Source organism: Phalacrocorax aristotelis, chromosome 3 (genome assembly GCF_949628215.1).
Source record: "Phalacrocorax aristotelis chromosome 3, bGulAri2.1, whole genome shotgun sequence".
NCBI classification, from domain to species: Eukaryota; Metazoa; Chordata; class Aves; order Suliformes; family Phalacrocoracidae; genus Phalacrocorax; species Phalacrocorax aristotelis.
In genome coordinates this window covers 124,108,535-124,134,548 of record NC_134278.1, presented here as the reverse complement: position 1 = coordinate 124,134,548, position 26,014 = coordinate 124,108,535, and the positions used below count along the sequence as shown (strand labels likewise).

The 26,014-nt window shown below is 42.3% G+C and overlaps 1 protein-coding gene across 9 annotated transcripts in view; it reads left to right on the top strand.

Moving 5' to 3' along the window:
* The first annotated feature begins 4,858 nt into the window (after window positions 1–4,858).
* MTR (5-methyltetrahydrofolate-homocysteine methyltransferase) overlaps window positions 4,859–26,014 on the top strand; it is a 52,856-nt gene continuing 31,700 nt past the window's right edge. For 3 of the 9 annotated variants that reach the window (XR_012659930.1, XR_012659931.1, XM_075089424.1), the window contains exons 1-11: window positions 4,859–4,957; window positions 11,140–11,354; window positions 13,973–14,062; window positions 14,898–14,967; window positions 16,048–16,140; window positions 16,233–16,339; window positions 17,632–17,691; window positions 19,862–19,956; window positions 23,868–23,968; window positions 24,311–24,372; window positions 25,210–25,277. Coding sequence is in view for 7 of the 9 variants with exons in the window: in XM_075089424.1 (XP_074945525.1) it covers window positions 4,921–4,957; window positions 11,140–11,354; window positions 13,973–14,062; window positions 14,898–14,967; window positions 16,048–16,140; window positions 16,233–16,339; window positions 17,632–17,691; window positions 19,862–19,956; window positions 23,868–23,968; window positions 24,311–24,372; window positions 25,210–25,277 (998 nt within the window). In the remaining 2 variants the exon portion in view is untranslated. Of the gene's footprint in view, window positions 4,958–5,317; window positions 5,402–11,139; window positions 11,355–13,972; window positions 14,063–14,897; window positions 14,968–16,047; window positions 16,141–16,232; window positions 16,340–17,631; window positions 17,692–19,861; window positions 19,957–23,867; window positions 23,969–24,310; window positions 24,373–25,209; window positions 25,278–26,014 lie in introns of those variants that run through there. The other 6 variants (XM_075089418.1, XM_075089421.1, XM_075089419.1 and 3 more) reach the window with 6 other exon arrangements.

Below are 26,014 nucleotides of genomic sequence, written 5' to 3'. Positions count from 1 at the left end.
ATTATGTCTTGCTTGATCTATGAGGCTGTCTGGCTTGACCTTGGTCCTGTCTCATGGCTATGGATTGTCAAGTGGTCACTGGACCGTGGGCTAAACCTGGTAGCGTTGCCAGACCTGCTCTTCTCATTTGGGTGCTGCGGGACTGGCTTCTTGCCTGTGAGGTAACTGCTCCTGCCTGCCTTGCCATCACTCTCACACCTTACCTGTCACCAAGACCTGCCAGGTCTCCTTCACAGGGTGAGTCTTGCAGCCTTGACTGATTTTTGAGGCACTCTCTATGGAATGGAGAACTTCATCAACGGCTTGCTCTGGCCCCTCAGCTTGCGGGTATCTCACAACATGTGCAAGAAGCTCTGCCAGCAAGAGACCAGAAGGTACCTTCAGAAACCTGTTCCCACAGCCATCAGTCTGGATGGACCCAGAGCAGCTGTCGTCCTGCCCTGGGCAGGGGCAGTGCAGCTCAGAATTCACTTGGCTGTGCTAATGGGGAGAAAGAAGCTGAGAATCTCATGCACATCCATGACAAAATGTTTTCTAACTCTCTGAGCTCAATGTTGAGCAGGTTTCACTTAGTGCACACATTTAGCTGCATGTGGCCTGGCCCAGTGGTTCTTCCTTTCTCTTCTATGAATTCGGTGTGGATGCCTGAAAGATGCACACTGAAGGTTTTAAAAATGCTGCAAAATTTCATGCTCCTATGAAGCCTGTAACAAAATGAAAGCAGTTGACAGTTTGCCTTGTGCAGTGGTACAGATAAAACTGTAAGGCTACACCCCCTATTGAATTCCCACTCCTATTCATGCCTGCCTTTCAGCCCTCCTGGGCACTTACACACTTTTTGATCAGCATAGATTGAAGAGATGCAAAAGGTCATATTCAGTTCACTTTAGTGTGTTTGTTTTCACTGTGATGGAGACTTTGGGCTTTTTTAAAAGTAGTGAAGTCCAAAACCTGTTCTAAGGTAAGTGGAATAAACTTCTTAATATTCCTTTAAGCCGTGTATGTCTAATGGGCTATTTTGACATTTGGAGTGTGCTTAGAATTGATCTTGAAACAATCATCTTTCTCTTGGTTTCTGGTATTGTTTTGATCCTGGAACAGAAATGTCAACAACATAATTCGACTTAAATGGAACAAATAATTTGTATTTGGATCACAAAAGAAATCACACTCTAAGTGGGGCTAGAAAACTAATTATTAAATAGAAATTGTAATTCTTAGTCATAGAGGAAAATCTGAAAATAAAAAAACAAGTAACAAAACTTAGCCATCCAAAACAGGCCAGGAATCTAGCTGCAGCAAAATAGCGCAAGTGTAAGTGACCTTACAGAACAGAGTGCCAAGAGCTGTGCCCAGAAATCAGACTAATCTGTTTTCTCTTTCAGATTTCTGCATGGTGCTCTGAATGCGTCACTCAGATGTAATCCTCTGAAATACGACTGTCCTTCAGTAACATGAATAATCCTACTGTTCTTGTTTAAATAAGGATTACTTTTGTGAATAGCCCATTGGGAACTGCATCCTCAGGAATAAAGGCAGATAATATGGGAATGAAAGGCAAATTTTTGTAATGAAAATTATGGAGGTATCTAAAACACATATCCAAAAGTTTGATCTTACACATGCGTAAGGTATGGCATTTGAATACATGGGTATGCAAGTAGGGTAATGAACTGGTGAACCAGATCCTTGGCACAGGAAAAAAAAAAATCAAAATATGAAGATGGCTTTGTTTGCCTCAAACACTACCTGGTTTTAAAAGATCTATGACAGTTCAGCTGTGTGTGGGAGGAGCTGGGGGAAGTGGTAGTTTGAAAATACCTTCAAATGTACTTGACATATCAAAACTCAATCTGATTTAAAGATTTTTTTTTTTTTGCTAAGGATATTAATTTGGATTTATAGTTTAATCCTGTGGCAGTTAGGAAGATGTTAACTTCACTGAAGCACCACTTAACAACCACCTTCAGAAACCAGTTTTCTCATCATGATGATAGATGTTTGCATGAATGATACTATGTCCGCAACTGATGCTTAAATAGGACTAATTCCCAGGAGTGTTAAGCCCAGGTTCCTCACACGGGAACAATGGCACCATTGTGTTCCCCCTTCCTGTGCTCCATTGCTCCAGCAACTCTAAGCTGCTCCTGGTGCTAGTCTAAGTATATGAAAGGGAACAGTATTTTGACAGCCTAATTTAGGAAAGTGAGAACAAGACTCTATGAGACAAAGAAAAAGCACTTTTCAAGTTTAAGGGCATGCTCACTGCAAATCCTTGAAGGTTTGCTGCAAACACACCTTGTATTAGAGCTTCTCAAAGAAAGAGTTAAAAAATCTTGGTAACTCCAGGTGCGTGGCAGCTTCGGGACAGGGACACACACCAGGACTCGTAGCAGTGCGCAGTACTGTCATCATTGAAACTAAACCAAGAAAAGGGACCTGAGATACTCCAACACTGCAAAACATATTAGGCCTGAAGTTCTGCATTGATACTCCTTTGTTGGATGATTAAACACAGTCTGAGGCTGGGCGGCTGCTGCCCTCTGTTCCTGCTGCTGCTCCTGCGCCAGCTCTGGAGACCGTTCAGCTGCAGGTGAATTGGACCAGAGACCTGTTCTCACTGAAAAATGACCTTTAAGGAAGAATTGTGTTCGAGGGCTGGCACCCACATGCAGAACAGCGTGGAAATAGGAGGATGAGGCAGGGTGGAATTTGGGACTACCTTTTCACAGCACCACACAGTCAAAGTGGTTGCGAAACTGCAGAGTAAATGGGACATGTGAAACGATCCTTTTCAAAAGCACTTTCAAAATATTTGGCTTTTTTTTTTTCCCACTGACCTACTTTGCAGCAGTTACACAAACAACGGCATCAGCACACACAAGGACGGGCTGAGCTGTGGTACAAAGATCTGTCACCACACAGCAACTGTGGAGACAGTGAGCTTTTTAACCTGAGTTGCTGCCAGAGAAAATTTTCATAGCATTTCATTTTGTGGCATAACAAAAAGGTTGGAATTTGTTCAAAAGTCAAGCAAGGAAATACACACCCTAAAATCTCTTAATTAATGGTTCTCAAAGCATTGTCCACCTCCATAATATATGCAGATTATGGGTAAAAGTGAGAAAATTAAGCGGTAAGGAGTAGGTAGGTAGGTAGGAGTAACTGACTTTTGCTTCTGTTCAGTGTATTCCGCTTCTGTTTTTAGGCTTTTAAAGTTTATGGGTTTCCAGACCATTGTGTCTTACACTGGAATTTTGGGACACACTTTTGCAGTGGCAGCTTGGGCTGACCACCAGAATGGTTTGCTGAGAGGCAAGGTCTGCTCTCCAGCCATGTCTCCTGGCATTCAAAACTGGAACGTGGCCTCTGCAACTGAAGCTGGGCTACTATCTAGTTGATTTGAAAGCAGCCTGTATTTCTTGTGAAGCTGAATTAGACGTGTATATTATTTGAACATACAGCTACGTTTTCAGATGTATTTGCATCACCATTGACTGTTGATTATGAAAGTTTCCAAATCACATTAGACTCAAAGGGTTTGTAACTAACTAGTTTTGTGCTTCAAAAGAAAACTCAACAGTGAATATTTAGCCTCCAGGAATCATCTACACTAATGGCTTTTAGCTCTTTTTAAGTCATTTTCCAGGGAAAACGGAGAAGCCATTATTAGGTATGGTACACGGAGCAACGCATACTGTTTGCTGATAAAAGGCTTCACCGTTCCTGCACAGAACTGAGGCCCAGGTGCCTGAAGGAAGGAAGGAAACTCAGTTCACTCCTGTAACACAGAACAAGCGCCTCTGCATCTTCACTGGCAGCGTTTGCTTTGCTTGCTTAGGTGACTGGACCAGCCAAGGAAAACAGGAAAGTCTAGACAATAATCCATTTTACAGACTTCCGTCCTCTTTCATATTCTGAACACTGAAGTAGTTTAAATGACGATGCTGTTCACACTTATTACTGGCATTTGAATTACTAACACTTCAAATGAGTGCAGATATTATTTCCTTGAGTGATTCTGACTCTCGGCAAGGAAGCATTCGCTGCACACAGTGTAATGTTTGCTCTGCAGCTGTAACAGGCAGGTATCTCTCTTAAAATCTTGACTCCTTAGATAAGTTGAAAGGATGTATCATCACGGATTATGGAAAAGAAGTGAAACTCTTCTGTCAAAATAAGGCACGTTTTATTTGTTTTGCTTGACTGTCAAGCAAACTGTGCCTTAATTTGCTCAATGCCTTTAGTATAAACTTGTTTCAGGTTTACATGCCAGTAACACACATCCATACATCATTGGCAAGGCCAATTTCCAGTTTATGTAAGGCATCTTTGCATTTGTTTCCTCTCAACACTACGTTAGTCTTTAACTGCAACGGAAGTGTTTTTGGCATTTGAGGCATTTCCCCCTCATCTTCCCCCAATGAGGTCACAACTCGTTTTGTTCAGCCCTGCCTGGCAGCGCAAGTATCACCCAGTAACTACAGGGGCACCTGAAGCTATCGGCATTTAACTTCAGGAGCGTTAGAGGACCAGGCTTTGCTCTCCCCACCCAGCCCTAAGTTTAAGAGCTGCCGTCCTCAGACTGCACAGGCAAAGCACACCGGCCCCTCGGGCGACTGCTCAGCCCGCCATCCCGCCGCTCCAACGCCTTCAGCGGGTACTGCCGCGCCTCAGCCGCCCCCACCGCGGCGCAGAGGGCTCCGGCTCAGCGCCCATCGAGCCACCAGCGGGGCCCAGCCAGCACTGCCCGCCGCTGGGGGCGGCTGAGGGTACACCCGCCCCGCCCCACCCCGCCGTCCGCTCCCCCCTCCCCCTCGGGCCAACGGCAGCAACCGCCGCCCCGCGTGCGGGCAAGTCCGCGCTTCCTGCCCGCGCTCTGGGCGGAGCTGGCGCATCAGGAGGTGACGTCTCGGCAGCATGGCGCTCACGGGGCCGGCGGGAGCCCGACCGCCGGGTAACGGGTGCCAGCGCTGGGCGCGGGGGGCAGATGGCGGCGTCACCCTCGTCCCCGTCCTCTCCCCGGGCGGCGGGGCGGAGGCCGGGGGCTGGGGCCGAGGGTGCGTGGGGAGCCGCTCCCCCTCCCCAGGGAGCGGCGTGCGAGGTGGCGGCAGGCTCGCCCGCCCCGCGGCTTCTGCTGTTTGCCCGCGGCTGGACGTCGGTGCCGCCGCCCCCGGGGTGCTGGCGGGGGGCGGTCCGTTATTCGCCGCGTTTAACTTACGGCGTTTGGCGGCTGGGCGCGCGTTTGACCGGAGGCGCCGTGGCGTGGCGGGCGCTTGTTGGGGGAGCCCCCGGCCGGTCCCGTGCGGCAGGCTTCGCTCTGCCGGGAGGGGTCCGGAGGGTGCCAGGACACCCGCGCCCCCGCGTCGGGCACAGCTAAGGCGGAGAAATAAAAACCCAAGTGCGTGAGAGGCGGCAGCTTGGCGGTGGGGATGGGGCGTGCTCCAGCTGCTGCGGGGCTCTCGGCCAGAAGTGCCATTTCGCAGGTTAAACAAGTGGTTGGGAGAGAGGAGAAGTACAATTAGCAGGTAATCAGCATTGTCGGCATTTTAAAATGGACAGTTCTGTCAGTGGCTGCTTTCAGTGGTGCTGCTACCCTACAGAGATCCCAAGCATTTTCCTTTATAAAATTTCTGAGGGAATGCCAGCTGCTGAGCCTGTGCATCAGCCCGGGCTTGCATCCCTCAGCTTGTCAAACAGGCCTGCGGTCCTCCTCGCCGCAGGGCCGAGTGCGGCGCTGACTCTAACCTGGTTTTGCAGTCTGAGGTTTTTCCAGGTTCCTCTGGCAAAGATGACTCTGCCCTGCCCTGCCCTTTCTCCCGTGCCGTCTGAGGTCAAGCCATGGCTAGTGACTGTCCTGCTGCTGCAGAACTGAATGGGTTTGGGTGAAATGGGAAACATGGGAGGGTGTTTCAGCCACAGCTTGAGAAGCGGGGGCAGTTAGAGAAAAATTATCCGTTGATGAAAGCAAAAATTGTGTGCTGGCGTGTTTGTGGAGCCTCATTGAACATGTAGAAGGCAGTAGATGATGGTGTGTACATCTGGCGGTGGTACGAAGGACCTGCGTTCGGGAGCAGGCTGTTGAGAAGCTGAGCAAGGTGTTTCTTCCTATCCCTCAGCATCAGGGAATGCTGCCAGGTGAGACCGTGCTGGTCTGGAGGCTGATTTGTTTCCCCATGGTTCCTGCCTGTAATGAACTGTAATAACCTGTTGTGAACAGTTTAATGTCAGGACGTGGGCAGTTGTGGTTATAACACAGGAAGCTTTCTGAGCCTGGGCTTATCGTGTTTAGCTAGAGACAGTGGACACAACTACTAGGCCTCCTCTGTCATTCTGGGCCTTCAGTGATTTTTGTGGTGGTTGTTTGCCTTTCAAGCTAACTTTCTAAATGCATGGGCTACACAAGTGTCTGTCTGTCTATTATGGTTCTTAAGACGTCTTAAGTGCTGACATGGAAAATGTACCCAAGGTGACATGGTAAGATCTGGTGCTTCTCTGTTTGGATAGGCAGGGTAACAAATACCTTAGCAATAGGGTGCTGCTGCCCAGTGATGTGGAGGACCTGTCTGCCATCTGTTGCTACAGTTCAGGAAAATCTTAGTGTTGCCAGAGGGCATCTGGTTGAAGAAGACTAAATTAATTAAACAGCAGGTAATGCTAAGGTGGTCGTGAGATGTCTGTGGCAGGCTGATAGCAGGAGCATCCTTTCTAGCTACTATTGTTGCAGTTTCTGCATATTGCACAATGATTTTTGAATGGTGGATAAACTTGTGCTTGGAGCTGGTGTGGGGCAATGCTGGTTTGCCTAATTTGGATGTGCAAATGTGGAGTGGCCCTGTTGCCTGTTAGGACAGGACCTGGTCAACATAGGAAATAGCGGGTACTGTAAGTGCCTATAGCTCCTTGTAGTTCTCCAACTCGTGTTCTTTCACATTAATGTGGCAGAAATACTGTAATACTGTCATAGTTGGGCTGGTTCTTTATTAAAAGCTTTGGAAGCAATTTGCAATCCTTTATTCCTTTCCAAGTACTTGTATGCCAGACTATTTTATACTAAGAATACATTTTTAATAGAAGTGCATATATAATAATAAAACACCCTTTGAGAATCATTGCAGGCATCAGAAGAATGTTTTTAAGCAAACTGCAAGCTTGGAAATCCTGTTTCTTGTGCACAACGTGTTTATCCCTTAATTCTGCATATATGGTGTGTATGTAGGCTGGGTTGGAATAAGGAGATGAAGGAATATCATCTTGCCTTGTCCCCTGAGGTGTTTAGTTGCCTAATTACCAAACTGTAACCTAACATTTTCACAACGTTTATAATTGTTAGTGGTAGAATGATAGGGGGTGAACAGCTGTAGCAGAGGCACACCTTGTGTGCTATGCAAACTTACTTGGAAACACCTACAGTCTTGTAAAAGCTGTTGTAGCTGATTTCATTATTTCATTTCCCATTTCCAGACTAGTAATTCCCTCGTTCAGGTGATCTCAAGGCAGAGTGTTTACCTTGGGGAAGTAAAGTAGGGTGTTAGGATTTTTAATTCTGTGTTCCATATCCCTTTGGCTTTTAATCCAGTGCTGTTGGGTCACTTCTGTTCTGTCTTGTTATGGTCTGCTAAACTAGTTCCAGCCCTAGAACACTCTGTGGTAATGCATTTTATATTTTAAGTTTCAGTAGAGTGTAAAATCAAGGTAATTGATCCTGGGTCCTGTTACCAGTGCTGGTTTGCTACTATTTCTGTTATAGCTGTAGAGGCAGTTTTTCTCTTGAACACCTCTGAAAGGAAGAGGGAATCCATTTCTCAAAACTCACCAGTGATCTTCATGAAATAAATTTTTCATCAACTTCTAGCTGAACAGAGATAGGAGCAGGTTTTATAAACAAGAAAAGAAAGAAAGAAAAAAAAAGCTGACCTGATTTTTCCATGCTTCTGATTTCCTCCAAACATTTTTTCATTTTTTCTGTAACAAGCTCTTGTGCCCTGTCTGTGCTGGAGAGGGGAATTATGTGAGCTGAATTCTGAATTAACATGATGGTACTGTTTAGTAGAGCTCACTCCCTGCCTCCTCCTGGCTTTTCTCCCAAGGGCAGAGTTCAGCACCTTCTTGCATGCCTTTATTGTATCAATCCTCTCTGATTTCTGGGCTCTTTTTGGACTTGTCCGCAGACTTTGTTTCCAACTTGAAAATTGCATCATCGGTGTGCCGGAACACGGCTTCAAGTAGTGCAGGCTCCTAATGGAAGAAGAGTCAAGTGTCACTGTAGCAAGGACAGGTAAATTGGGTTTTGGTGGCCTTAGAGCTATGCCATCCACACGTAAAGTGTAGAGTCTCTGTACCTCTGGCACTGATGGCCACCGTCATGATTCCCACCATATTTTGTGCAGCTTTTTGAGATGCTGCTGAAGACCCACTGATTTTGAAAGCTTCTTTAGAATAAGGCTCTCCGCAGAGCTGGGAGCAGAGATTAGGCAGAAATCTGTGCTCCTGCGAGCAGAAAACCGTACACTGAAGTGGTATCTGCTCAGCGAGGCAAGCTGTCAAGACAGCAAAACAGACTACATAAGGTGCAGGATTTAAAACCAGATGACTGTAAATCTTTGTGTGCTTCCCAGCATGTATGAGAAGATAGCTGGGGAGCGCGTAGGTAAAAGGGACAGCAGCCTACAGAAAGGAAGACTGGTTCTGGGAGGGCTTTGATGGCCTGGCTCACCTGTCTGGGCTGCAGTGCTCTCGGCGTCAAGGGATTGACTTAGAGGCTACATTAAAGCAAAAGCAAGCGCTAATGAGTATGTCTCATTGGACTGTAGCTCTTGCAAAGCACATGAGTTATGCTCCACGGGAGCCTGCATTGCAGTCGCACTTTCAGATATAATTCTTTGGGTCTTGCCTCTGAAAGCCTTTAGCTCAAGGACTGATTTTATTTTCATGAATAATTTGATGGCTTGACGTGAGTAGGTTTAAGCTCTTCTATAAGAACTTGCTGAGTCTGCCTGTGTGACGTTAAAACTTTCAACTTGAAAGGAGAGCGCCTTTCTTTTTTATGTTTAATCTCCCTTCAAATGCTTCATATTTGTTATAAAGCATATTTTATTTGACTTCTTGCTGAGACTACATCTGATTTAGGGCGGTTTTTCCAGTGTGTTGGTATAAATGTAACCTTGTAATATTTTACTCTTGGCCTCATCTTCTCTCCAGCATATACTTTTTTAACAGTACTGATGTCAAAACAGAAGTTGGATTGCAAGAATGCAGAAGGAAAAGTCAAATCAGTTAGTGGTTACCAGTGATTTTTAGGTACTTGTTGTGGCTTAATCCCAGCTGGCAGCTAGGCACCACACAGTGGGATGGGGGAGAGAATTGGGAGGGTAAAAATGAGAGAACTCGTGGGCTGAGTTAAAGACAGTTTAATAGGTAAAGCAAAAGCTGTGCACACAAGGAAAGCAAAACAAGGAATTCATTCACGCCTTCCCATGGGCAGGCAGGTGTTCAGCCGTCTCCAGGAAAGCAGGGCTCCATCACGCGTAACCGTTACTTGGGAAGACAAACGCCATCGCTCTGAACGTTTCCCCCCCTTTCCTTCTTCTTACCCCAGCTCTATACGCTGAGCATGATGTCATATGGTGTGGGTTATCCCTGGGGTCAGCTGTCCCAGCTGTGCCCCCTCCCAGCCCCTTGTGTCCCCCCAGCCACTTGCTGGTGGGGTGGGGGGAGAGGCAGGAAAGGCCTTGGCTCTGTGTAAGCCCTGCTCAGCAGTAACAAAAACATCCCTGGGTTATCAACACTGTTTTCAGCACAAATCCAAAACATAGCCCTGTACTAGCTACTGTGAAAAAAATTAACTCTACCTCAGCCAAAACCAGCACAGTACTACTGTGTGTAAGCTGTAATGAGGCATAAGGATATTTTTGTGCTTCAGAAATCATTATTTCATATAAGAGTTTTGATGATAGTGCATAACTAAAATGCAAAAGAGGTGTTTACTCAAAGTGAGTAACCCCAAGCTGAATGAAGGAGAGACATGAAGAATAAAACATCATTCGTCTATGCGGTTGTGAAAGATAAGTGGGGTCCCACTCTTGTAAATTGTTTTTTTGATAGAGGCTGTTTGATTATTTTGCTATATGCATGCAAGTGTGTCTTTGTTCTGAAATGATTCTGCATAGGTTTTAAAGAGGAAAAGCAGGATTACTTTTGTTGGGGTTTTGGGGGTTTTGTAGTGGTTGGTTTTTTTTGGTTATGTGGGGGTTTTTTTGGTTTGTTTTTTTTAAGCCTCAGTTTATAGTTTTGTCTTTTTGTGTAATGTTTGGGATGGGCTTTGTTTGGGTCTTAAAGCATTACAACACTGCATCTTCATACCTAATGCTAGCTCTGAAATTTCCAGTTTTCTGTTTCAGTCATTGTTAGACTTACCCAGTCCAATATCTGACAATTAGCATGTGATTTGCCTCATTTGTTTTCTTCTGGCGTTGTTGTGGAGCAGGAGAAAATCTTGTGTTTGTGCAAAAGAAAATAAAATCTGGCTCTTACCTGTTAGTGTATTTTGACGTTTGCTCACTAACAGAAGTGCAAAACTGTTATTTACTATTCTAATCTTAGAAGGAGGTGGATTTGGGACTCCATTGAAGAATGGCTTTTGCTTGCTCAGTTTATTTCTCTGTCATTACAGTTCAGGCAATTAAAGTAGACTTTTTTTTTTTAAATGAAGTTTACTGGTTTCTCGTTTGCAGTTGTGTACCACTTAAAGTCCAGTGTTTGGTACCAAGAGGCAGCTCTGCGTTGCTGTTCAAATGTTGCTGTAGTTGAAATTATCACGCTTTTCAGTGTTGGAGACGAGCTGATATAGAGAGCTTGCTGTATGCTTTTGTGGACTTCTGATACTCTTGTTTCTGCAGCTGACTGTATGCAGGTGACTGTACTTAAGTGAAGGGCTGGTTGAGTTGAATTCTGTTTAGATGCAGCTGTTACCTGACATCACGTGATTGGAGCTGTAGGTGAAATAAACCAATTACTGTTTGATTTCAGTAGAGGATTAGTTATTTTATTCTGTTTCTTAAATGGGAAGAATTCAGGTTGCACAAGTGTATAGGTAAGGAATTTCAAAGCTGCTTAAATATTGGGTTTATTTTCTTGCAGCAGATCCCCAGAAAAGCATGGAAAATGAAATTGAATCAGTTCTGCAGGAGCGGATAATGGTTTTGGATGGAGGTATGGGTACCATGATCCAGCAACGTGCCCTGTCAGAGGAGGATTTCCGAGGGCATGAATTTAAAGATCATTCCAGGCCTCTGAAAGGCAATAATGACCTTCTCAGTATAACTCAACCTGATATAATCTGTGACATACACAAGGTAGGTGGTTCTGATTTCTGTCTCTTGGCAAGAGAAGGAAGGAGAATTTGGCCTCTGTGGTCCCCTTTTCTGTGCCATAGGCTACTGGCTCTCCTGTGTCTTTTGGGGATAGGGAAGAGAGTGCTAGGTAACCATGTGAGAGTGAGCAGATTTGACTGTTCTGGTTGTATGAGCACAGCATTCGTGTCTTTGTTCCTCATGTCACCCAGGCAGTGTTGTTTTTAAATCCCTCTTTTGACTTATGTCCATGATGCATTTCTTTTAATTGTAGATTCTGACTTATATAATCTTTCTTTCCTTTTCTCCTCCTCAACCAGCACTTGAAATGTGTCTAAGTAGGCAATGTCTGAAGTCTAGATGGATGTTTCTGTAATTGTATATTAAAGAGCTGTTAAATGTGGCAGCCTGAAGCAGGCCTCTCCATAGTTAATGAGTATACGGGCTTCCTAATGAGTGTACATGTTTCCATATTCTTGGTTTTTCTCTAGAATATTAATGTGTGGCCCAGAGAATAAAACAGTCTAGGGTTGATAGATATTCTGTGAATCTGCAAACAGATTTTATTATTTACCTATCTTCAATTAGACTTTAAAAAAATAACTTCCTAAGTCTTGTATTTCTTGAGTTGCAGGTATTTGTAGGTCTTACTGTAATAATTTGAGCATTTGAATAGCATTGTAACTAGCTGATACTCAGTTGAAGCCTCACACCTGTTCTGGTGTTTTCAATTTTTTATTAAAAAGATCTATATTTCATTGAGTAGAATCATAATTGGCTTACTTTTGTTAAACTTGGTGTGTAATCTGTATTTTTATATTTACATTCTAACTGTAATTCTTTGGGTTTTAAGAATGACAAGTTGAAAAGAATCAGTGTCTTTGACCTATAAAAATTGCAGGAGGAAATGTTTGTACATTGAGTTCAGTTGCTAGACTGTCAGCTGAGCTGTAGTGGTTGTGAACCTTGGAATTTATAATACCATGTGGTTTTAATTGCATAAGCTGGTTTAACAGTTGAATTTTGCATGTTTAGCAGAGCAATAGTGATGTGACTTGAGAATGAATGTACTGAGTCAAACCACAGGTAGCCTGCTATCATCCATCCAATTGCCAGTTGTAGGTGCTTAAGGAGGAGTGTAAGAAAAGAACAAACCTGTGGTGGTCCCCATGCCTGCAGCGACTTTTGGGTCAGGTGCTTTCTGAGCTATGAGTAGTGACTTCATATGTTATAGCTGCCAGTGTTTATTTCTTCTGAGAATTGGACAGAGCTTGAAATAACAGGTGAAAATATTTCTACAAAGTAACCATAATCCCACTATGCGTATGGTTGTTTGGTTTGCCTGGGTTTTTTTTAATGGCCCAGTGAGTCAGATCTCATAGGTACAAGTAACTTGAAAAGTAACTGTTAGCTGTACCTTGGCTGGCAGAGTAAGATTCAATGGTAAGAGAGGGGATGTATTTTTAAAGGCAAAAATTATTTTCCTGCTTTGAGGATATTATTTCCTTCTATGGTGGTAGACAGTAAAGTTGAAGGGATTTTGCTAAAATGACAGACCTGAACTAAACAAAAACTAGTACAAAGTTGTACACATTTAACATCTTTCTTTAGTCTAGATGACCTTCAGAAACTTCATTACTTGGTTATTAGTGTATGCATAGGAACTTGTATATTTTAATATAGCTATTTGTAGGTGTTTCCATATGCATCCAGGAGGAGTTGAGAGAAGGAATATTAGTTTGCAGCAAAATATGTTTTAAATCAAATTTAATTGTTTTCTGCTGTTGTTTGGATCAAGACATTGTTTGCACTGTTGAACCTGCCAAACTCATCTGCTTCTTACAGGAAAACCTGAGCGATTTATGTTTAATGGTCAGATCAGTATTTTTGACTTAATAGCACTTGAAATATCTTAATTTCCTTGAATACACAGGGGTCACCTAAGCATTAACTTGATCAAAAAGAGGAGTTAAGGAGGGAGGAGGGCAACTGGTAGAGGTTATCAAAACACAGACTAGAATCTGCAAAAATATTTCGGTTTGCATTGATTTGAGTTTGCTTCTGTGGGAATTAGAAACTGGAGCAAAAGGCTTAATTGTTTTGTGAATCTGGGACATTAGTTAAACTTTAAGTGTGGTTTGCACAAAGCATAGTTCTCCTAAGCTTGTATTCCATCCTAGTATGCTCTTGTGCTCTACAGCTCCCTTCAATATGTTTAAATTTTATGATCCTCTGGTTGTTTAACTGATGCCTTTTCTGAGTCTGCCCACGGCAACCCTTGCTTGCTGATGGCAGTTGGACTCTGTGCCTCTCACCATGTCCCTGTGGAAAAATCTAGAATGTGCTCCAGGTGCTGGACTCAGTGGTGGAGGTGACTATATATGTCACCTGTTAATAGGAAGTGTGGCTGACACTAACACTCTGAAAACTGGTCACATGGAACACTTCTATTGCTTTGACCATGTCCCTTTGCGTAAGGCCTTCAGAGTTTGATCTGATTTGAAATAGGAGATGATTTAGTGACTTTTTGTCAATTGAATGAGACAAAACAGTTGGGTTGCTTTCATTCCAGATCCCTGTCCTGGAGGTCTTGGAGATTTTTTTACTTTTGTGTCTTGCAGGAATACTTGCTGTCAGGCGCTGACATCATTGAAACTAACACTTTCAGCAGTACCCGAGTTGCACAAGCTGACTATGGCCTTGAGCATTTGGTAAGAATGCTAAACTAATTACACATTAAAATGTTAATTAAGATTTTTGTCTTAGCAGCCAAGATTAGCTTAGTCCCAGAGTCCTTTGGTATTGTGTTTATTGACTGCATGCTGTCTCTAGTGCCATGTGATGGCGTTGTAGCTCATTTCTACTGCTGTAGACAACTGTACTTGCTGTGTGCAACAGTCATAGTGTGCCTCTTGTTGATAAAGGCACGGGCAATAATAATTTGTCCTAGATTTTGTTTGAGCATTCCCAGAATGTCTCAGTTCTGTGAACAGGGATTTTTCGCTTCAGTCCTTCCAATTTACCAAATTACACAATGGAACTGCTTTTTTCCTGGATGTTATCTGTGTGTTTTGTGTTGGTGTTTGTATAAGTTCTTTCAAGCCTGCATTTGTCATACCTCTTGCATGTTGTGTGTTATTCTCAAATTTGGGAATTTGGGAAATATGTGAAAGAAAATACTTGGAAATATGCTACCTGAATAAAAAGCGAATTTAAAAGTAGGATAATTTTGTCCTGAAAGTCCTGGTCTTCAGCTTCTGTTGACTTCAGTAGGATTTAATTAGTACCTTACAGAATGAAATTTTATGATTAGCAGCTGTAGGCCAGGGTGTGCATGGGATAAGACCTGCCACGTAACTCTGTTGCTGAGATGTATAGAACTGTTCCTTTTGAAGTTTTGTAATAGTGCCTATGTGTATTTGTATGGCTTAGGGAGCCTTCAGAGTGTGCTGCAAGCTACTGAATGGAAGTGTTGCATTTCTCTGAGGATGAGTTACGCTGTACTGAACTAAAGGTTACTTGGTAAATTTCCTGTAATTGTTCTAGGCGTATCGGTTAAACAGAGTCTCTGCGCAGGTGGCCAGAAAAGCAGCAGATGACGTAACTGCTCAGACAGGTAAGCAATATTTGTTTTAATATTTGTAGTTTTGAAATGTTGCTATTTAGAGGATATCTTCATGGTTTGTATCACAGGGACATAACTTGTGGAAACGCACACTCTTCGTTTTAGACACAGTAGCAATTTCACATCTCTATTCATATCACGCTAATTTCAGTATGCTTGCAGGATCTGGTCCTTAGTGTGTTCTGCAGAATGGCTGTCCTGTTCCTGCCCATTTTAGGCTGGAGGCAATACACATCTCAAAGATGTGTTTTAGAGAAAACAAATTCAGCAGGGACTGTTGTAAGTTACTTAGGTTTGTACAGCACAAGTCTGTGTACTACAGAGTTAGGATAGCTGATTGTAGATAAATGTGGATTACCAGTTACTCCTAGGGTAAGTCTCCCGGTTTGGCTTTACTGGGTAGCTACTAGAATGTGCTCAGTATGTGACCATCATCTCTAAATGTGCAGTCTTTTACCTTCAGAGCTTTATGTGAGAGGGTTATAGCTCATTCCCACTGATCTAGACAATGCTGTCTTTTGAAGAGTGGTAATCTCCTCCTGTGTTCTGGCATCAAACTGCTTCAAGCTAACAGTGCTGCTGCTGCTGTCCAAATAACACCTTAGTGATATGATTCATAGTACGTAATAAAAATGTAAGATTTGAAATACGCTTTAAAAGAAGGTGGTTTTTTTTAATGAACACATACCAGAATATTCAAATCAGGTTATCTAGTGAAAAATGCCAGGACAGTTCTATACTGTGCATTTAAAGTAATCAAACGAAGCTTCCTGTGTCAGAGACAAATGATATTTAGAAGAAAAATTAACTGAGCTGATTGCCTTTTTTTGTAGATGTTCTTCTGTCTTGTGTGTATACACTGAATGTTGGAGAATTAAAACAAAAAAGTCAGCTGTGCTGGGTAATCTGGTACTGATCAAACTCTTGATTTGAGGCAGGTGTTTCCTGTTTTATAGTTCTTCATCCCTGAATGATACATGTGCCTTGGTGTCCTTGAGGTTTTTTACATTGACATGGCTGTCACTGTAAAACCAGAAGTAATTTTTTTTTTTTGGCTGTGTTTTGGTTTAGGAATTAAGAGATATGTTGCTGGAGCCATGGGTCCAACAAACAAGACACTCTCTGTGTCACCATCTGTGGAGAGACCAGATTACAGGAACATAAGTAAGTACTTATCACCATCAAGTTACTTAACTTAGGTGATGCTCTTGAAAGAGATATCTCCAGATGAAATTAACATCGTTCCTGTTTTACAGCTTTTGATGAAGTGGTTGAAGCCTATAAGGAACAAGCCAAAGGACTTTTGGATGGAGGAGTTGATATCTTGTTAGTGGAAACAGTGTTTGATACAGCCAATGCCAAGGTGAGACTCCTAGGGGAAAAACCTCAGTAATATAAGTGTTTGATGAACTTCCTTAAATAGTACAACATGGTACTTGTATTTAGTAAGCAGTAGCTGATAGCTTTCATATGAAAAGACTCCTCAGTTAATAGGAAGCAGGTAAAATGCAAGTAGATGGTTTTTAATGATAAAACAGCCTTTTCCAGAGTTTTTCCTTTGCCGTTAGTATGTTCCACTAGTATCTTTCTGGCTGTCTGTGCCAGCTGTCCTTTTATTCCCAGAAGCTCTGCTGTATTGCAAAACATCTCCAAATGCATCTGATATTCGTATTTCTCAGTGTAAGCGTGTCTGTCCAAAGGATGTTTGGGATGCACGCTGGAGAGGGAATGTCCAGTGTATCTGATTGCAGGTGTGGGAAGGCTTGTGAGACCATCCTGTTAAAACGTGGGTTTTTGAGAACTCTGACACTCTGCCATCAGCTTTAAAGAAGAAAAATTGGGAGTAGGGGATTAGAAGGGTAAAGCATGAGGAATATAACGTTGAAATATGCCACAAGCCATGTGATTTTGACACCTCCTTTGTGTAAAAACTGCTCAGTGCAAGTGGTGGAGTTGTTAGGGGGCTTAAAACTGTCTTGCAGTCTTATGTTGAAAAGTCTGGCTGGATATGCACGCGGCATTTCTTTGCGCTTTTGCCACAGGCTGATTGACACGTGCAGTGGCATGACTTGTCCTGTGCAGATTTGACCAGTCATCGTGGAGGTTTGGCTAGGATCCTATAGGCTTAACATTGTGTGGAGCTCATGTTCACATGCAACTTTCTTACCCTAAGGAAGCATGGAATTTTTTCAGGACCTTCCAAGGTGTCACTGCAGTCCTTACTGTTAAAATTTGTGGTGGTTATGGTGGTTAGAGTCCTTTGCAAACTGCATGTCTAAATAGATTCTAGGGCAGTGAGTGTGTACTGAGAATGCTACATACAACGTTTGGGGTGGGGTTTGTTGTGCTGCAGACATGAGGGAGAAGTACGTGCCAATGTGATTTGGGTTTCATAATAGTCTTGGACTTACTTGTTTACCCTGTGGTGGTACTTTTCTATTTGTTATCAAAATGTGTTTTGGAACATCTGGAAGATGTTAGGGGTAAGGGTAAAACCTCTTGAGTGTAGTAAGTTCTTGCAGGCAATATGAGGTAGCAAGTTGCATAAACAGCCATAAAAATATTAAAAAAAGCAAACCCACACAAAGAAAAAACCCAACAAGCTGAAGAACTCTCAAAACATCCATTAATATTTTGCAACTTATTCTTCTATAGGCAGCTATTTTTGCACTCCAGACGTTGTTTGAGGAAGAGTATGCTCCCCGACCCATATTTGTAAGTATTTAATATTTCACATATAGTGGAGTTTGATTTGTGAACTAGCTGAGATGGCAGTTGATTAAAGTGTTTTGAAATAAAGGAAATAAGTGCCTTGGATATGTACCCCTTTTTGCGTGAATGTGGAAGGAAGAACTCTTACACGAAAGGCTTTATGAAATCAGCCTTGGGTATCACTGTCCAGCTTATCAACCTGAAGACTAAGGAAAGACTTCATTCCAGTGTGTGCTCATTCTGTGTATTTCCACAGGAAAAGGTCTGATCATGATTTTTTTTTCAGGCTTGCTGTCTTAAGGGTAATGAGAACCAGTGCTTTAAGGATGAAATTAAGCAAATTTTGCCATGTTTTCAAGTAGAATATGAGTGGCCATTTGAAGTCAGAAAAGATCTGTCTAACTCCATATTCTTTCTCTGACATGTCTTTTACTGACAGCAGGCGGTCATGAATGTGTAGGAACAAATACATTAAAAAATAAGCTTGTTTTGAAAGTCCTGATGTATTCTTCTGCTTTTCTGCAGTTTGCAGCCCATGCTTTCTGTATCTGTTCATACCCTTTTGTTGAATGTGTTTACTCCTTCCTTGAACCTATGTTCAAACCTGTGTGGGACCCCAGCATCAGCAAAATAATCTGTCAGTAACTTTTGCAGCTTTTAAATGCACTGGTTTGAAAGTTTGCTTACTTTTGGACATTCCATCTGATAATTTCTTTTGTGTCTTGCCATTTGTCTCTTCAGAGTGACAGTGAGCAGCTGTTCCACATTCCCTTTGCTGTGTAGTCACGGCATTTATAGTCCTCTGTGAGAGCCTCTTTTAGTTGTCTTTTTTTGCCCTGAAGAGTCCTTGTCTGTTTAGCTACTCCATACCATTCATTCATTATTCTTGTCAGCTTTTTGTTTTCCACTTCCTTGAGTCAGAGGGGAATTCGAATACCGTACAGCAGTCAAAGTGCAGGCATCAGGGGCTTGTATGATAGCCTAGTGACATTCTCTACCTTGTCCATTCTTTCTTTGTAGTTCATGATGTTTTATTGCTAGTAAGCTTTGAAATTGCATTCATAAAACTTTCTTTTGTTTACTGAGATTAGTTTCTCAAGCAGTAAAGACTAGTTTGGAGGTGTCATTATGTAGGATTTTTCCTGTGCTCACAACTTTGTACTTTATCAGCACTGAGTTTCCACTTTTTTATCGTTCAAGTCAGTTAGCACTGAGAGTTCTCTGATTACTTAGAGTTGACTTTTTGTCTTCATTGTCCTGAACAGAGTGGTCGGTGACCTTGGTTGCGTCATTCTCTGCTCCCTTTCCAGTTTGGTTATGTTGAGAAGTACAACCCTTAGCACAGCTCTCTCTAGGATTCCACTGGTCACGTCCAGTAACATCAATATTAAAGCATGTTTTGGAGTAAATAAGTAAAGTAAATACCTTTGCATGGAGGATGCAACTCATGGAACTCATTCCATCTTCTGGAAGAAAGATTTTTAGGCTTGGGAAGGCTTTCCTGGCTCATACAAATGTATCCTGAATTCTCAACTTTGTAGTTGTTAGGGTCAAGACATTATTTATTATTTGCAGATCTCTCTCTGTACAGTACTTAAGAAGTATGATTATAGAAGTTAAGACTTCTGGCTCCACTATGAAGTTGCAACATCTGATGTTCCCTTGTGACAAAAGGAGTAACTTGCTTTTACAGCCAGCCCTCCCTCTCCCACTCCCACAGCCACCACCAAACAACCTAATATCAGTCCTGAGACCTGAAATACCTTAAAGGGGGAGGTAGGGAGGATGAGCAGGACAGGAGAGGAGCTGTCACTGCTGATAGCTGCCTAAACAGGTAACCACTGCAGATTGGTTCAGAGGCCATCATCAGAATGATACTGTAGTACTAACACTACCCTGCTGCTGAATGGTTCATGGTTCTTTTTTTTCTTCTCCTTTTTTCCTTCCCCCACCCCAAGGCGGGGGGAGAGAGAGAAAGAAGAGTACTCAAAGGTTTGCCTTTCCCCTACCTTAAATATTTAAACATTTATAGGTAGGAGAGGGTTTAATTTTTCTGTTTGAGTTGTGCCTCATGACTTTCAGTGCAGCACAGGTCCCTCTGCTTTGACTTTTAGCCATTTAAATTCTTGTTTTTATTGTTAATTTAATTCTTCTGCTTTCAATTAATATTTAGATTTCTGGAACCATTGTGGATAAGAGTGGGCGTACGCTCTCAGGCCAGACAGGAGAGGCATTTGTCATTAGTGTTTCCCACAGCAAGGCACTTTGGTAAGGAAATGTATCTTTCTCTTAGTAAATTATCTTTAGATTGTGTTTCTTTTCTGTTGTAACCCCTTGCTTGCAGCTAAATAGAGGCTATACTAACTGTGATCGTATTTAATCACATGGATTGCTAACGTGTCCTGCTATTGCTCCCTCAGCAGGAATTATGTTTCCAGAGAAAGCTGAATTTTTAACACATTGCCCTAAATAATCTGGGGTTTTGTGTTTGCAACAGCTGCTGAAATCACAATTGGGTCACAGCATTAAAAAATAAGAAATTCTGAACCTGTAGTTTGCCATCTCCTACTGTCTCAGATTGTGCAAGGGGCTAATTCCTGTTATGGGCAGAGCTTACCTCTTTCTTAGAGGGAACTGGTGCCAGCTCAGAATGTTTCAGGGTGGCTTGAAAGAGCAAATAATTAGATTTCATTCCAGTGCTCTTTTTACTGAACTCTTACAAAAGTGCATATACTCCCTGGGTGTCTTTCTCATGGATGTGCGTTGTTGTTTTAAGAGCTCTTGATACCTCCATTTACTTGCATTCTTTTCTGTTGAGGCAGAAAAGTTGAAATAAGTATGAGATTAAGACCTGTGGGAATGCATAATATAGCAGATTTTCGTCATTGTGCAAGGTTTTGCCTGTTAATTTGAATACTGATCCCTGTTCCTCTCTTCTGTGCTTCTGTGCCCTATTCTACCTCCTCCTTCCCTCCTCTTCCCTCTACCATTTATTCTCTCGAGTTGTTTCTTCACACAAAAACTTACACTGGAAATAGATGTTTTTTTCCTAGAATATTCAAACTTCAAACATTTAATCCGCTGTTAGCAGTGCATGCCATGCACATTGTGATGAACCATTGTTTGTTTTTACAACAAAATTCCAGCTAAAAAACGCAATCTGTCATCTCTGTGATACAAAAGCAGAAGACCGCATTCACAACTTTCCTGACTGCCCTTGAGGCTCCACTTTCCCAGACCAGACGGTGCTCCAGAAGTAACATATGGAGCCTCTTGGAACAGGGTGGTAGCTGACTCCTCCTCTCAGTATCACAGCCTAGTGATCCGTATTTGGCATGAGTCCGTCTTAAATAATCTTGCTCACAACTCTCTCACCTCTGAAGAGGCGAGAAGGGCACTGGAGCAGAAATGAAGAATTTATTAAACCATATTTCGTAAAAGCTATTTTATGGGTCTGAATGCTTGGGGCCTGTTCCCCATTTATGCAAAGGCCACTACACAGCAGCGTGGCAGAAGGGTTTTAGTTGTGGGAGCAGATTGCATTTAATGTTGTTTCTGTTGCCAGGTTGGTACAGAGTGGCTTTAGGGTTGTGAAAAAGCTGATCAGTAGTAGTATCCTAGGGACCATGTTATACCTGCTCACATGTTTCCATTTGGGTTTTGTATGTCCTGTTCAGGGTGATGTGTTGTCCTTAAGTCAGTTTGGTTTGGAGTCTCCATAAAAAGTGTGCTTTTTGAGTCCGGTTGATATAGATAGTAGCTGAGAAACACGTGAACTGTGCTTAGTAAGTGCTGAAAGATTTGTGGCACGGTGCTCAGATGTGGCATGAGTTCCCTTTCGTGTCATTTTGACTCCTGTGATTGTTTCTACTGTGGCAGCATTAGGAAGACGTATGCAGAGTTTAGTGCCCTCAGGTGGTGTTTGTTCTGCTCCCAAGGGTGCTTTGCAGCCTTAGCTTTCACAGGAGCTGATGCGTGACCGCCATGACGAAATGAGCAAGGGATGGGGGTGATGTTGAAGATGAGGATGTGATGGTTATTACACTAGGGTAGCAGTGATAGCATACTGGCAATCTGGTTCAAGGTTTCCGGCTTTTAAGGCATGGTTAACAGTTTGCTTTTCTCAAATGTTTTCTTTCATGAAGCTGTTGAGTACTGTGGGGAGATGATAACTGGCCACAGAAGCTACTTTTTGTTTCTGAATGAATGTGCGTGTCTGTGCTTAGTTTGACTTGGCAGTTTTGAAACAGGTAATGCTTGGATGGTGTTGTGCTCGTAGATCTATTTGTCCGCATACCCTGTAGTGGGTAATCGTTCAGGTGGTCTGGAGGGCCAGTACCCAGTGAGTCAAGTGAGAGCCTCAAGAAGAGCTTGTTTGGTGAGTACGGTGGCTGCTTTTACAGCATCTCTAGGGTAAAGTAAGGCAAAGAGAGTGACAGGTGAGTTGGTACTCAGAACTAGAGACAGATGGATATTAAAAGAAAAAGGAAGCTGCCTAGGACAGGAGAGAGCTTAAAAAGATGGGGTGGGGATTGTGAGCTGGAAACTTGTAAACTGAGTTACTTGACAGTAGTAAATACCTTGCACTCGTCTGCATTTGTTCAGGACAGTTTTTTAACAACTCTTACCTTGCTTTACTTCAAAAATCCTGAGCGATAAGCCCCCACTTTGAAATAAATTCCAGAACCTCAGTGCTGTAACTTTGCATTTGTATCCAGGGGATCTGTATGAAGGATTTAAATGTGTGTAAATGCTGAGTAGGGAAATGAGATAAAAGGGTTATTTTGAAGTTCTCCTGTTTAAATAGAGTGACCCATATGAGATGCATTAGAAAAAGCACTTCAAAGGTAGAGCTGGCTGTTTGAAAAAACAAACATATATCCTGCCCCCCCACCCCAAAACCAAAAAAAACCCAACCCAGGCTATTGGAAGAAGGGGTTTGTGTATTGTTTGCTCTGCGTATGTGACTGTGTTATTCAAGGCCCTGGTTTTGGATGTTGCTGTGAGCCCCTCAGATCTCAAGGATTTGTGATTCTGTCCAACAAGTGAATCAGGCTGCAAGCATGTACTGCTGCTACCTGTGCATTTACCAAGCCCCTGCCTACTCCTTGGGAACAGCAGAAAAGTCCAAAGCTATTTTGTGCTCCCAGCCCTGTGCAGGGCTTTATTGCTTTTGACCTCTGGGAAACTAAGCGGGCATGCATGCACTTTATTAACTTAGCTCCCTCTGTGGCTCAGTTAGTTGGGAGATGTGGCTGTTATCCATTCCTGCTTCAGTGGGTTAGCTTGCATCCTCTCTGAGACTGTTGTTCCAGGAAAGGAGAAAGCTTTTTTACATCTTCCTCTTGGAGCAGCCCTGTCAGTACCTTTTGAGTTTTGTGGTGCTTATAAGGTGGTTTCTAGAATGGTGCAGAGAGATCAGGAAATGTATGTAAAAGATCTCTCATATACTTTCTGAAAGAGAAATTTCCATTTTTAATATTGATGTAGACATTTTGACTGCAAGTCACATTTATATATCTGTCACTGAATGCAAGAAAACATGATCGTACCTCACATACTGGTAAAATTGTCTGAGAAGCTTATTCATGGAAAGATACTTCTGCTGTAATGCTGTCTTGGTTACTAGGACATAGCAGGTTCAGTTGCCTGAGCTTAGTGCTGCCATGAGGCATCTTGGGGGAAGCACTTAGTTTCTTCCAAGATTGACATAATTTTATGTATAATTTTAAAAGAAAATAATGACTTAGCAGCTTGAAGCAGGTCTTACTCTTTCAACCTTTTTCATACTGCTTCCTGTAGGACAAGGCTCCTTTCCAGTCTGTCATTCTCATTCCACTTGTTCTCTCTATTACCTAGACAATACAGAGCCGTCGTGTTGCTGCAGTTGCTGTCAAAATGCTGCCACTTTCCTCTTGGATTTTGAAATGAAATCTTGATTTACTGTTCCCAGTTCAATTCAGTCCAGTCCCCCTCCCCCTTGCGCTTTTCTTCCACCCGGGGGTTCTCCTTTCGCGCAGTCTTGCTGTATTGATGATGATGATTAAAGAAATTGGATATCAGGTTGGTTTTGTTGTAGATGACTACTGGAGTTAGCAGTTGCCAGCACTAACATTTGTCTGTTTTGTGTGTAAAATGTGTTTTTTTCTCAAAATAATTTTTGAAAATTTATTTTCCAGTATAGGCTTAAATTGTGCTTTAGGGGCAGTTGAAATGCGACCATTCATTGAAGCAATTGGAAAATGTACAACAGCCTACATCATCTGTTACCCCAACGCAGGTGAGTTGGTGCACATGTTCCTATGCTTACAGGCAACAAAATGTAAATAGACCATTCCATCTCATTAGCAGTAAGAGTTGAATTAGCTTGAAAAGATGATTATTTTTATTACTAAAAAGAGATTAAGAGTATTTTAAAATGCTGAAAGTAGCTGTTGTTTTATGACAGTGAACCCAGAATGCTCTCTTGCACTGTTAATAATCTATTGACTTATAATTGGAAGGGTGATGAGGCATTTCAGTCCTCATGTAAGTGTAGCTACTTTATAAGTCTTTTATGGAATTCAATTCTGTTCTTGTGGGCTTCAAACAAATTGTAATACCAGTAAAATTATGTTTCAAGGTCTTCCCAATGCTTTTGGTGGTTATGATGAAACTCCGGAAGTGACTGCCAAACATATAAAGGTATGAAATATTTCTCGTGAATGTGTCGTATCTGACCTACTAGTAGACAAGAATTCTTTGCTTGTATTTCATGTCTATTTGTCACAGTACTGTGGTGCAGTTTTTTGCCTCAGATGTCTATAAACAATCCAAATGACATATAGAGTCTATTTGCTGAATGGTAGGGCTTTTGAGATACAAGGTTAGGAAAAACTACTTAGGAAGGTCTGAAAACCTTAATTACTTTCATGTCCTACACTAAGTAGCTTTCCTGCAGCTTGATCTGCGGATGTTACTCATTGGCACTCGTATGTTCTTACTTCTACATTTGGGAATTGTTGAAAAAGCTGAGTGGTTTTTATGAATTGGCAGAATTTTACAGAGTTGTGTGCATAGAAACTGATGATGTTGGTTGTATTGCAGTGCAGGGTGTCCTTCCACATGCCACTTGATCTGTGTGAGACAGAACTGTGTGGCTGGAGCTGCAGTGTGTCAGCGAGAACACCGTATCTGCTGCATGTTAATTCCCTTTTATAATACAGTATGACTAGTCTTTGATATTCATCCAAGTTTTCATCTGGGGCCTCAGTATAAAGTAGGCCAGTTTCAACTGTAGTTTCCTAAAATTAGGTGTTGCAATTGCTGGTTAGCTGTGGGAATCCACATCTCAAAAAAAAAAATCCTAAAGAGAAGAAACAGTACTGATGTTTTTTAATTTCTTTTTTTTTTTTTTGTGATCCCCCTGAATTGCTGAACATATGGAGGAAAAAACCGTATATAAAAGTATCTGTGTCTAAATATATGTAAAAGAAACCCTTATTAACTTGAAACAAAACTCTTTTTTCCTCCCTTTTATAGAATTTTGCTTTGGATGGTTTGGTCAACATAGTTGGAGGTTGCTGTGGTACTACACCAGCGCATATCAGGTACTTCAAGAGCTACAACTTTAGGTGCACTGAGAAGTAAATTAAGTGCTGCTTCTGTGGAGCAATATTCTGTGGCTTGTTTGAGAGCTGAAAAGATGGATCACTTGAATGCCAATAGCAGCAATACATGGAGTGGAAATAACCTGGCTTTCATAGCCATGTGTATCATGAAGAATGAGTAGAGGCATGTTTCAAACAAGGATTATACCTCTGCTGTTTTGTCATCTAAAAGTGTTTTGGAATTACTTCTCCCTCTTTACTGTTGGATAGAATATATTTTCCACCTCTGCTCCCTTATGCTGTACATTGTTTCTTGTTCTGGCCCTCTTAGCCACAAGGTGAAACTTAAGGTTTCCTTTGATGGTAGAAGGAAGGAGAGTGTATGGATATGGGAGGGAAATGTCTGAACAGAAGATCTGGGAATGTTGTACAGCTGGTGCTAGTCCTGGCCAGTCAGAAAGACTCCCTTTTTCACCTGGGCTTGAAAGAGAGGGGCCCCTTGTTATTAATTTTAACCTTGATACAACTGGGAAGAGGTGGTATGTGAACATGTAGAGGACACTGTTGTTTGCTTCTGACTGGAGCAGAGAGAAAGTGAACGTGAACACCCTGAGTCATTCTGGCACCTGAGATATGCCTCTTGGCACAGGACAATGTTTGTCCCTTGGTTTGTTTTTTTTTTTGCTGCAATCAGCAATTGCTCAGTTCAGTATATCATGAATATGGTAAGAGTCAGT